At 40.2% G+C, this 11844-nt stretch overlaps 2 protein-coding genes across 2 annotated transcripts; one reads left to right on the forward strand and one right to left on the reverse strand.

Annotated features, from left to right (window-relative positions):
• The first annotated feature begins 588 nt into the window (after window positions 1-588).
• LOC134826266 (cullin-2-like) lies at window positions 589-9906 on the forward strand. Its single transcript, XM_063838585.1, has 17 exons — window positions 589-824; window positions 1021-1125; window positions 1274-1376; window positions 1599-1745; window positions 2427-2576; window positions 2779-2847; window positions 3074-3167; window positions 3368-3457; window positions 3623-3828; window positions 4052-4267; window positions 4418-4564; window positions 4719-4850; window positions 6506-6656; window positions 8141-8230; window positions 8372-8460; window positions 8626-8739; window positions 8911-9906. The coding sequence occupies exons 1-17, from the start codon at window positions 610-612 to the stop codon at window positions 9040-9042; spliced, it is 2250 nt and encodes a 749-aa protein (XP_063694655.1). The 5' UTR covers window positions 589-609; the 3' UTR covers window positions 9043-9906.
• LOC134826277 (uncharacterized) lies at window positions 4877-6143 on the reverse strand. The gene is made up of 3 exons (XM_063838597.1): window positions 5751-6143; window positions 5355-5603; window positions 4877-5149 (listed from the first exon to the last, which is right to left on the reverse strand). Exons 1-3 carry the CDS (start codon window positions 6113-6115, stop codon window positions 4894-4896), a joined length of 870 nt encoding a protein of 289 aa, XP_063694667.1. The 5' UTR covers window positions 6116-6143; the 3' UTR covers window positions 4877-4893.
• Window positions 9907-11844: the final 1938 nt, after the last annotated feature.

Consider the following 11844-nt stretch of genomic DNA (forward strand, 5'->3'; position numbering starts at 1 on the left):
TTAATAAATCCACGGCCAAGTTAGAACTTTTCAGGACTTAAAACTATCAGAGGTTACAAAAACAAAGGACTGCTCTTGAAAGTTGGCACTCTGGACATCATCCTTTCAAAATTGAAAATCCATTTTAAGATTTATATGAAAGTTTTAGGCCGATTTCGATCAAAAATTCCCGGCCAAATTCCCGGCAAAAATTGAAAATCGGCCGGGGCCGGGAAGAAATAGCTCCCCCGGTGCCGGGATTTCACGGCGCCGGGAATCCCGGTCGATTACTGTTAGGATTCCCGATCCTCCAAGATAATGATATGTCGTGTATCGCAATTATTTTTTTTATAAAAGTTTAAAAAACATAGCCTGAGCTATTTTTACCCTTGAATGTTTTCGTAAAAGATAAAAATAAACTAGTCAAAATTCTTCATAGCTGGTTTTATAAATAAATTACTTTAGCTTGTTTTGCGTCGAATGAATTTTGCAAATAAACAAGTTTTACAGGAAACTGTTACTGGAGTTTGAGATGTGTATCTGCTTCAAATAATCCATTCAGTATTTAGATGACACGTTATTTTATATTCGCTTATAATATTCCACCTTAGGTTTATGTAAAAGGAATTAATGATGATGCGGAGACCAAAGACTGCTAATTTTGATGAATCATGGAAGAACATATCGCGCGTAACAACAGCGGTGATGTCAGAATCTCCAGTGGAAAGAGACGAGTGGTGCGAACAGATAACCTCCGTGTATTATCTGTGTATGGCAATGCCGACCCCTCTAGCTGAGTCTCTGTACAATAAACTGAAGGAGTATCTTATTAATCATGTTCAAAGGTAGGTGTTAGACACGTGCGGACTGATAACTTATTCGACCGTTTAGTTTGGTAGTTGTCTCCAATATCTCTCGGTCAACCTTTACTTACTACACCTAGAAGGAAAAATTAGTTCAAACTTCAATGGTGTGCTCAGTGCTACAAGTCTGTTATAGGTTTTTACTCAAATGATCATCCTAACAGAAACCCTTAATCAGTTGTAGAGAACAAGTGTTGGAAGCAAGCAATGGAATCTTACCAATATACAACTCTCTCTACAAAACTTACTTTCGTGGGGCTGGTTACCTCAACGATCTGTACATGTGAGTTTTAACGCACTTAACAGTATTTTATTTAAAGTATGGATTTATCATCAAGCATTTTGCAGATTCCCATCCTGCATTGTAACGTTTCCATTTCCTCTTACTATCTTAATGATATTTGGGCTATACTAACAGAGTATTGTTGTAGGCATCTGAACCAGCACTTCACAAAGAGGACAATAAAGAACGAGTGGTGTGATCACTACATGCACTCCATAGAGAAAGTTAAGAAGTTCGAGAAAGTCCAGGACGTATGTAAGATACAGTCTAATATAGAATTTTACTTATTTTTATCAGATAATTGAAATTAACTCGCAACTTACATAATTCCAACCTGATAATATTGTTTTGTTGGCATCACATTAGAAACAGTGATACTACCCGTATTTTTAAACTTTATATCGGTTTCATTGCTCAATGTCAAATTGTGATTTAAGAGATACACACTTTATCCTGACAGTTCCCACCCTCAGTTAGCAATGAACATCTGGAGGGACGAGATGATAGAGAAGGTGCACGAGCCCCTAGTTACAGCGGTACTTCAGGACATAACACGTGACAGGAGGGGCGTGTCCACTTACTCCAACATCCTCAGAGATGTCATCCACTCCTTCGTTGAGGTAAGGGTGCGTACTGCATGTTTTGTTGAGGTAAGGGTGCGTACTGCATGTTTTGTTGAGGTAAGGGTGCGTACTGCGTGTTTTGTTGAGGTAAGGGTGCGTACTGCGTGTTTTGTTGAGGTAAGGGTGCGTACTGTCTGTTTTGTTGAGGTAAGGGTGCGTACTGCATGTTTTGTTGAGGTAAGGGTGCGTACTGCGTGTTTTGTTGAGGTAAGGGTGCGTACTGTCTGTTTTGTTGAGGTAAGGGTGCGTACTGCATGTTTTGTTGAGGTAAGGGTGCGTACTGCCTGTTTTGTTGAGGTAAGGGTGCGTACTGTCTGTTTTGTTGAGGTAAGGGTGCGTACTGCATGTTTTGTTGAGGTAAGGGTACGTACTGCGTGTTTTGTTGAGGTAAGGGTGCGTACTGCATGTTTTGTTGAGGTAAGGGTGCGTACTGCATGTTTCGTTGAGGTAAGGGTGCGTACTGCATGTTTTGTTGAGGTAAGGGTGCGTACTGCGTGTTTTGTTGAGGTAAGGTCGTGTTATCTGGAGGTAGTATTGAGGAGGTGGAAATGAGAAAGTTGGTGATCCCATTTTCCCTCTTACCTAACTTTCGTCGGATTAACAGTAACGGTAATATTTCCCCTTTAGTCGTAATTTAAATCTAGCTTTTCTTCTATTTGACACATTGATTTTGTCCAGGTTCAGTCGCACGAAGATCCTCTAGGTTCACAGTTGCAACTCTACAAGGAACTGTTTGAAGAACGATTACTTGAGAATACTGGTAATTTCTATCAGAAAGAGGCTCAGAAATTATACGAGCAGAACGATGTTAGCAACTACATGATCAAGGTTTGCTTCTTATTGTGTTCTACAAATTACTAGTATTATCATTTCTTAGCAATTTGAAAACCTTAAAAACATCTTTTTGTGATTGGTTTACGATGATCATTTTATCTTTAATGAATATTTGACTGAAATATAATATGTTTGATTATTGTAGATCAATTGCCCACTCAATATTTTGTTTAATTTAATCTTTTTATTTGGTCAGGTTATAGAGAAACTAGACGAAGAGGAACTAAGACTCAGGAAGTTCATTCATCACACTTCTATCAGCCCCGTAATTAAAGTTTCAGTTTATTTTTAGATTTTTAAGACGGCTCCGGCTTTTAATTTATATCGTTCAGTTAAGTTCTTTGTCATACGAAGAGTAGAAATTATGATTAAACGTAAATAATAAAGAGTATTTACAAAAAATATTATGCCTAGATGGTATGCAGCATAAATTAGGTAGGCTGCATAACTGACCAAGTTCGTGCATTATTTGAGTTCACTTTACTTTTCAGTGCAAAAAAGAGTGTGTCAATAAGCTGATAGCTGATATACAAGATCGCTTGTTGGATGAATACAAGATAATGCTTAAGGATGAGCATGTTGAGGGTAAGCTGTTTCCCATGATAGATGAACGGTTGAATTGCATTTAGTCTTTCCCCATATTTTCAACAAGTGTTTTTTCCTTTAAATTCATGATTGAAAGTGAATCAAGGGACTTGTTGGTTAATCTTAACTGGATCAGCACTAACGCCTTAAAATTATGTTCATAATATACTTAAAAGCTTAAAATTGAATACATGTTTCAGATCTCTCCCGCTTGTACATATTGATACGGCGTTTGAACGAAGGCTGCAAGAAAATGGCGGATATCTTTCACGATCATATATTTGAAAATGGTTAGTGTTTTGTGCTGTTGTTAGTTGTTACTCTACACGTTTCATTTAATGCAGTCTCAATTAAAAATTGAGAGAAATTGAATTTTGACCCCATCAAAGTTATAAAAGCGTCTAACTTGATCAATCTTAGATCCCAGTATCCAGACTTACCCTCCACCCTCCCAGGTAAGGACTCAATAGAGCTGATGGCACGGGGCTGCACTCCCCAGGAGTATGTAGACGCTCTTCTGGTGGTGTACAGAAAGTTCACCAACATTGTCAGTAACAACCTCAGTAGTGATCAGAACTTCACAGACGCTCTTAACAGAGCCATGACTAAGATGGTTAACAGCACCGGGGATACCAAGAAGTATCCTCGGTCTTCTGAGCTGGTCAGTTTGTGTTTTGTTTCACTAGGTTTAGCTTTCGGTAGACAGCTAAACCTGTTTAACATATTACATTATCAATTATATTAAGTACTGGTTTGTTGGGTTATTCAAAAATTGTTTTAAATTCTGCCTTTATTTTCTGTGCAACCAGCTGTCATTATCTTCAAAAAAGTATTTGCCCTTTTTGTTATGCTCTCAAGTCTTTAAACTTAAATTTCTGTTTCAGTTAGTGCGCCACGCTGATCACATACTGCGGAAAGGAAACAAGAACAGCTCTTTATCCGAGATAGAGGACCAACTCAGAAACTTTATAGACCTTTTCAAATATGTTGAGGATAAGGACTTATTCCAGAGGTTTTACAGCAAGAAGCTGGCAAACCGTCTTATACACAATACTTCTGTGTCAATTGAGTTGGAAGAAGTCGCTATCAGTGGGCTCAAGGTAAGCTTATTTTACTGTGTTTTCTGTACAATATGATTATAATGCAGGTTAATTATGCGAGGGATCACTTTTTTCAAGGAAAAAAGGATTCAAGGATTTGTAGAACATAAGTTATCTTTTGACAATAGTTTTGAGAATTTCATGTCACAGGACAGATGTGGTTACGAGTATACGTCACCGTTACAAAGAATGCTCATCGACATGAAAGTCAGTGACGACCTCACCAAAGAATTTGATCAGCATTTGGAGCAGAAAAACGAGAAGTTTAACGTCGTTTTCAGCGTGAATATTCTGCAGGTAATGCTTTTAAAGTTATACTTTATTTTTGGATAAAGTACAACCAGTTGAAATCACAACCGACAATTTTCTTATAGTTATGGTCTGGAAATTAATATTTTGCTAATTAATTAATGTAGATCCCATTACTAATTTGTAATGTTAAATTTTCCAGTCAGGCGCCTGGCCGTTTAGTGCTAACGCTGGAGTACCCGAAGAACAAGCTGACAAAAGCACATTAGATTTCAACGTACCTTCCGACCTCGCTGTCTGCATTGACAAATTCAAAACCTTCTACAACAAAAAGGTAAGTTATTTTCAAATCTTCAAAGTACACATTAAAACTTCTGTCACTCCACCTCTGGTTCAATAAGAAGGTTGAGAAGCCCACAAGGGTTGGCTCCCAGTCCCCTTTCAAGCCGGATGTACCCTGACTCGCCCCACTCGGGACCCCACGAGTTCCTGACTGCGTACCAGGTAGGCGAGTAGGCTACTATCTGTACCGCGTGGTTGGGGACTCCTGAGGGACAGTTAGCTGCACTTAGAACTCCGGAGCTGTAGAAGGTCCACTTTTGTGAGACTCTGACTGCTGCTAGCACTGGATACCTGGGCAGGGGAATAGGTAATTAGGTAATATGAGATGTTCCATAGTAGTGTAATATTCTGGTCACTCTTTTAAGTCTCAAGTGGAAGAAAGAGCTGCAATGCTATCTAGGGTAAGTTCTCAGCTCATTGATGAGAGTCATTAAATATTAAAAATGCAAGTTAATATCTCTGCTGTTGCCTGATCGCAAATGCATGATGAACTGACCTCATCATTGAGTTCACCAGATCATAATCATCAGCTGCAACACGGTAGTAACCATCAACCAGACCCCCTGTCATGGCATTCTCAGTGGATCTAACTGCGCACTTGCTTGGTGCCTCATATCCTGATAAGCTGCCTAGTCTCTTGTGTTTAGCAATGTATTTGAACGCGGCTAGTGGGTCTGTGAGAGGACTGTCTTCTGAGCATTGCTCGATCTCTAGAGCGGAGAATGTTACTAACGTTCCTGATGCCCTGTAACACAGCAATATGTGAGCCTGTGTAGAGTATTATAACCAGCTTTTTGTAATGTTGAGAATTAATATTGATTATTCTGCTTAGCGCTGTTTTGTAATGCTATTTTATGTAAAAAATGTGAGAATGAAATTTTACACTACCGACCTGAAGTAAGCTGACTCAATAGTGTTAACAGCAGCCTCAAGGAATGGACTCTGGACAGAACTGAACCGAGTGGAAGTGACTGCATCAAACCATCTCCAGTCAAATGAAGACGGAGTACCTTGTTCCAATTTACTCTCAATTTTCACAGTTCGTGGTGGGAACTTCACTTCTATCTCCTGAATTCCGAGCATTTTTTCTGTTTCCTCCTCGGTGTAGGCTAGATACTGATTACCTGCAAACATGGTGCTGGATCCTGCTTCCTGATTCCATTGCTGGATTTTTGCCAAATTCTCGCGGATAATATCTTGCTTTGATAATAAGCAGTGGCTGCTTTGAACTAAAACAAAAACTGTTAGAAACAACATGGCTACAAAGTAATTTTATTCAGTCCGAAAAGTCGCTTTATACTTAAGAAAGGTGCCACATGTGTTGTTAACGCCAGATGTTCATTGTTCAATGTCCGTGTGCTATATAAGCTCGCTTAATCTCATTTTAACGTGATAATTTTTAACTCCCTTCAACTCATTTAACTTCTAAATAATCCGCGCGATTTTACTTCTTACTAAGAATACCAACTTAATGTATTCAAAGATCTAAAATGGACGAACAGTTCAGATTACTATATACTTTTGTGTTCATGCCATTATTGAGATACTAAGAATTATGAAAATCAATCTTTAAGGGTTTGAATAATATTAAAATATGCAAAGTTAAACACAGAATATTTCCTCTCCACAGCAACCCTACTTTTTCAGTATAGCGGAAGAAGACTGAGGTTTGTGTTTCCTCTTTCTAACGGAACAGTAGTTCTCAACCATACTCCACGACAATACACCATCACCATGTCAGTACACCAGCTAGCAGTCTTACTTCTCTTCAACGACAAGGACTCTTCTACCAAAGCAGGTAGTTATATTTGTTAAGGTTTAATTATCGCTCTGTTACAACTCACAGTCAGGGGTGTAGGAAGCGGGGGGGGGGGGGCATCGCCCCCCCCCCCCCCCCCCCCCCCCCCCATGAAATTTGGGCAAGGGGCCAAAAAGGGCCAACTTTTTAATTTAGGCTTTTAAAAATTTTTTTTCCCCGAAAATTTTAAAGTCAAAAATTTTCAAAGTTTTCTTGAAAACTACTTTTGTTCATGTTTCATGCTACCCTGATCATTATGAGCCGAAAATATTTTTTTCGGTTTTCGAAGTTCGACATACGATTTTGGACTCGAGGGTTCCCCTTTGTGATGCGATCTCGGAAGGCAGGCCTCCCCTTCGCAATACGAGCTCGGAAGCGGGAGCTCTGCTTTCAGAGGTACGTATCGTGAATGACTCGGACCGAAAATTTTCTAAGTCAAAAATTTTCAAAGTTTTCTTGAAAACTACTTCTGTTCATGTTTCATGCTACCCTGATCATTCTGAGCCGAAAATATTTTTTTCGGTTTTCGAAGTCCGCACCTACCCTTCGATATACGATTTTAAACTCGTGGGTTCCCCTTTGTGATGCGATCTCGGAAGGCAGGCCTCCCCTTCGTAATACGAGCTCGGAAGCGGGAGCTCTGCTTTTAGAGGTACGTATCGTGAATGACTCGGACCGAAAATTTTCTAAGTCAAAAATTTTCAAAGTTTTCTTGAAGTTGAAAACTACTTTTGTTCATGTTTCATGCTACCCTGATCATTATGAGCCAAAAATATTTTTTTCGGTTTTCGAAGTTCGACATACGATTTTGGACTCGAGGGTTCCCCTTTGTGATGCGATCTCGGAAGGCAGGCCTCCCCTTCGTAATACGAGCTCGGAAGCAGGAGCTCTGCTTTTAGAGGTACGTATCGTGAATGACTCGGACCGAAAATTTTCTAAGTCAAAATTTTTAAAAGTTTTTCTGGAAATTACTTTTGTTCATGTTTTATGCTACCCTGATCATTCTGAGCCGAAAATATTTTTTTCGGTTTTTTGAAGTCCGTACCTACATTCGGAAGGTTGTGGATGTAATACTGATTGGTTTCATATACTAATTATAGAAAACGTAATATTTGGCCCACAGATTTGAAGGAAAATACACGAATTTGGTTCTCAGATTTAAAGGAAAATTCGCAATTTGACGCGGAGAACTGAAAAAATCGCGATTTTTCGTGAGGCCAGGATCTGAAAAATCGTGACTTGTCGCGGCAAACGTGAAAAATCACGATACCGCACATGCTGCAATTTCCTTTTGTCCTTAACCTCGAAATTCAGGCTTTGGCGCGAAGCGCCAAAAAATTTAGGCTGTGGCGCGAAGCGCCAAAAAATATTTAGAATTTGGCCCCATGAAGAAAATCATTCCTACACCCCTGCTCACAGTCCTTCCGTCTTTATTTTCTGTTATGGTTGGAGTTTATAAACTGATGTTTTGATTACTTTTTCAGAGATAACTGAAAGTTTAGGGCTCGACAAGCCTGAGTTGGAGAAAACGTTGACTACGTTAGTGGATAGCAAGCTTATAAAGCTAGAGTCAGGTGAGTTCCATACAGATTTACACTGTATGCAATCAAAAGGACACAAATAGAATGCATCTCACAAGATTTGTTTTATTAATCGGGTTTCTCGAAGTTTCTTTGATCCATTGCATCGTGAGTGTTACTTAACGTGTATTTCAGATAACTACACGATAAACACTGATTATGTTAACAAGAAGAGCAAGTTCAAGCTCCCCACCAGTACCGTCAAGGATCACGCTGAGAAAGAGGTATTGTGGGAAGTGGGAATTAGGAAATCGGAAGTGGTGTGCAGCTTTTTATCATTTAGGGGCTGGGATTTAGGAGGGTAACTATGAGATTACTTGCTGCCATCATTAAAATACTAGCTATAACGTTAAAACTTAAAAATATGTACTTTAACCACGACGACTCAGGTGGAACAGACGCACCAATCTGTAGAAGAAGACAGGAGATTGTACATCCAGGCAGCTATTGTAAGAACTATGAAGAGTCGCAAACAGCTCGGCCATAACGAATTAATTCAACAGGTACGCAATTTATATAGTTTCTTGGTTACCAATTTTATAACTTACCACTTTGTATCGTTAGTTGATTGGATACTACGTACATAAATATAAATTGCGAAATGGACCATGGTCTTGTTTAGTATCTCTTCTCACTTAGATGTCATCAGAGTTACTTATTTTACCCATTTTCAGGTGATAAATCTGTCTAAAGACCGGTTCACACCGAGTGTGGCAATGATAAAGAAGTGTGTTGAGGTACTGATAGACAAGCAGTATCTAGAGAGACACAGCAACCAAAAGGACGTGTACCAGTATCTGGCTTAAGGAAGACTGGACGTCTGGACAGTTACCCACTGCTACAAACTGAGAATAACGCTGAAAATACTTTTTTGTCAATGACCTCTGAGTATCCAGAATCTTATATTGTCGTATAGTTTTCTGGTTATCATGTATATGGGAAATGTTAAATAACCGTGATGCAGGGTTATAGTAGACGTTAGGTGTTATGTTTTCTGGGTACCGAAGAGAAAGAATTGCTCTGACTCAATGTACCTCCGTTTCAAGTTGTCAAGGTTATGAACGAACATTTAGATTAATTTACATTTATCGCTTGATTTAAAGGGAATTCTCCCTTGAAAAATTGGGACAGATTTTCGTCAATAATTTGGCTTGAGGGATGCCATTGGATATTGATCGAGGGCTTTGTTATTGGAATTTGATTTGTAGTACTCGCTCAACAAAGTGGTTTTTGAATGGTTTGAAACAGGTTCTGCAAAATAGGTTATTATTAGTAACCTTGTGATCACTACGACCGGCCCTCTAACAGTCAGCCAATAACCTACGCTCACTCGCGTTTCGACATAGGCATAGCTATTAGCCGACTGTTAGAGGGCTGTTACCGTAACAGCTGCTTTATAGCCAGTCGGCACTGTACCTATTATCCTAAATACACTCTGGTATTCATAAAGGTATTCGAATATTTTACATCACTGCGATACAGCTGTCGCCAATAGTATGGTGCACAATATATGCCCCCGTTAACATTAGTTCGGAATATTTTGCTTTTCTTTTTGCACAATTTTTAGACTGATTGGATTTGTTTTATAGATTTGCTGGGACTTTGCAAAATTATCGATCTTTTTGAAGATTAAACGCAACGAAAATGCTTCTTTAACTTTGACTTTATCTAAGAAATTATAACGAATATCATGTAATTGTTGGTATGTACCATCTAGTGGTCGTGGTACGGCCATGTTCCTCTTGAGTCTAGGTATCATCAGATTCAAAGAAACCAACAAAATGGAGTACATAGCGGAAAAGAAGTTATTTAATCTCTACACCCGACGGACAGAATCCTGCAGAAATGATTGCTGCAGGAGCCGAAGCAGTTAAGGGGGGGGGGGGGGGGGGTTCTAACTAACTTGGTAACTTGGTAAGGTTTATCCTCGTAGCAGGAAGGGTCATCAGATGTCTGACCACCGTGATGGCGTGTAGTCTACCAAGGAATTCGACCAGCTGCACGTATAACCGGAAACCGGAGGGTTATCCGGTATCAAAGCAAGAAACTTCGACAAACTGACTTTGAAGCTGGCAAACGTTTTCTCGGCTTTCACTTCACTCGGCACCTTATTCCACAGTTTGGATCCTTTTACTGCGAACGAGCTATCGTACAGTGTCTGGTTTCTCATCGAACTCGACTTTGATAGAGAAGGAACAACTGCTTTAGTGCCATATCTGGATGTTTCCACAAACTCGATGCTACAGCTATTTGGAACAACGTTATGGTACGTTTTCCACATCATCAAGATGATGTATCTCTCCCTTCTCCGCTGCAGGGACATTAACTTCAAATGAGCTAGCCTCTCCCAGTAGTTTAAGCTGTATAGACCACCAATGCGGCTTGTAAAGGTACGCTGGACCCCCTCCAAAAGCTGAATCTCTGTCGTCTTGACTGGGTCCCACAGCGGACAACAGTACTCCAATAAGCTTCTGACTAGAGACTTGTAGAGGGTCATCATAACCACTTTATCCCGTGTCTTAAACACACTGAACACCCAAGACAGTTTACTTCTAGCGTTGGTGACCATATCCCCGACGTGTTTAGACCAGCTCAGATCGCTTGACACTTTTACACCAAGGTCTCTAACGTTTTCTACGGGATAAAGAGTGACGTCACTAGAAACCTTGTAGAGGAGACTTTCTACGTAGAAGGGAAGTTCACTTGATAAGTTCCTCTTATTGTGTAGGTGGTTTAGGAGTTCGAACTTCTGCTCGTGTAACTTCATGTTGTTACATAGGGACCAATCTATAATGCTGTAAAGATCAGTCTGAAGAAGTTGGCAGTCTTCAAGGCAGCTAATTTGCTTGGAAACCCTAGTATCGTCTGCGAAGAAGCTCACTCTAGAATGCTTAACCACGTCCTCTAGGTCGTTGATGAACAACAGGAAGAACAGTGGACCTAAAACACTGCCCTGAGGCACCCCGCTTAACACCTTAGCGCTGTCTGAATGCACACCGTTCACGACAACAACTTGGTCACGACCAGTTAAGAAGGATTGAATCCATCTTAAGAGCTTCTCCTGGAATCCATATCTTTTCATCTTTAGAAGAAGTAGATCCAAGTCGACTTTGTCAAAAGCTTTTGCAAAGTCGAGGTAGATTGAATCGGTGTCATTTCCTTTCGTGAAACCTTCGTATATGTCGTCAAAGTGCTCCAACATTTGGGTGAGACAGCTTCTATTTGACCTGAGTCCGTGCTGTTTGTCCGATAACAGATCATTAGAATCAAGGTACTGGGTCATGTGCTTTCTGACGACCCTTTCATACACCTTCACTACGTGGGAAGTCAGCGTCACAGGTCTATAGTTTACAGCTTCACATCTGCTACCTTTCTTGAAGAGAGGAGTGACATATCCGGTCTTGTAGTAGCTTGGGACGATGCCAGACGACATAGATTCTGTCCAGATGAGATAGATAGGGACCGCTAAGCTAGAGGTACATCTTTTCAGCAGGATGGAGGGGATGCCATCGGGTCCCGGTGCAGAGTCAAGCTTTAGTTCCGATATAGCGTCCTTTACGTGGTCGAGAGTGAGGACAAGTTCTTTATCTCGACAAGTAATGGGCGGC

The sequence above is a fragment of the Bolinopsis microptera genome, chromosome 1 (assembly GCF_026151205.1).
Source record: "Bolinopsis microptera isolate Bmic1 chromosome 1, MBARI_Bmic_1.0, whole genome shotgun sequence".
Lineage (NCBI taxonomy): Eukaryota > Metazoa > Ctenophora > Tentaculata > Lobata > Bolinopsidae > Bolinopsis > Bolinopsis microptera.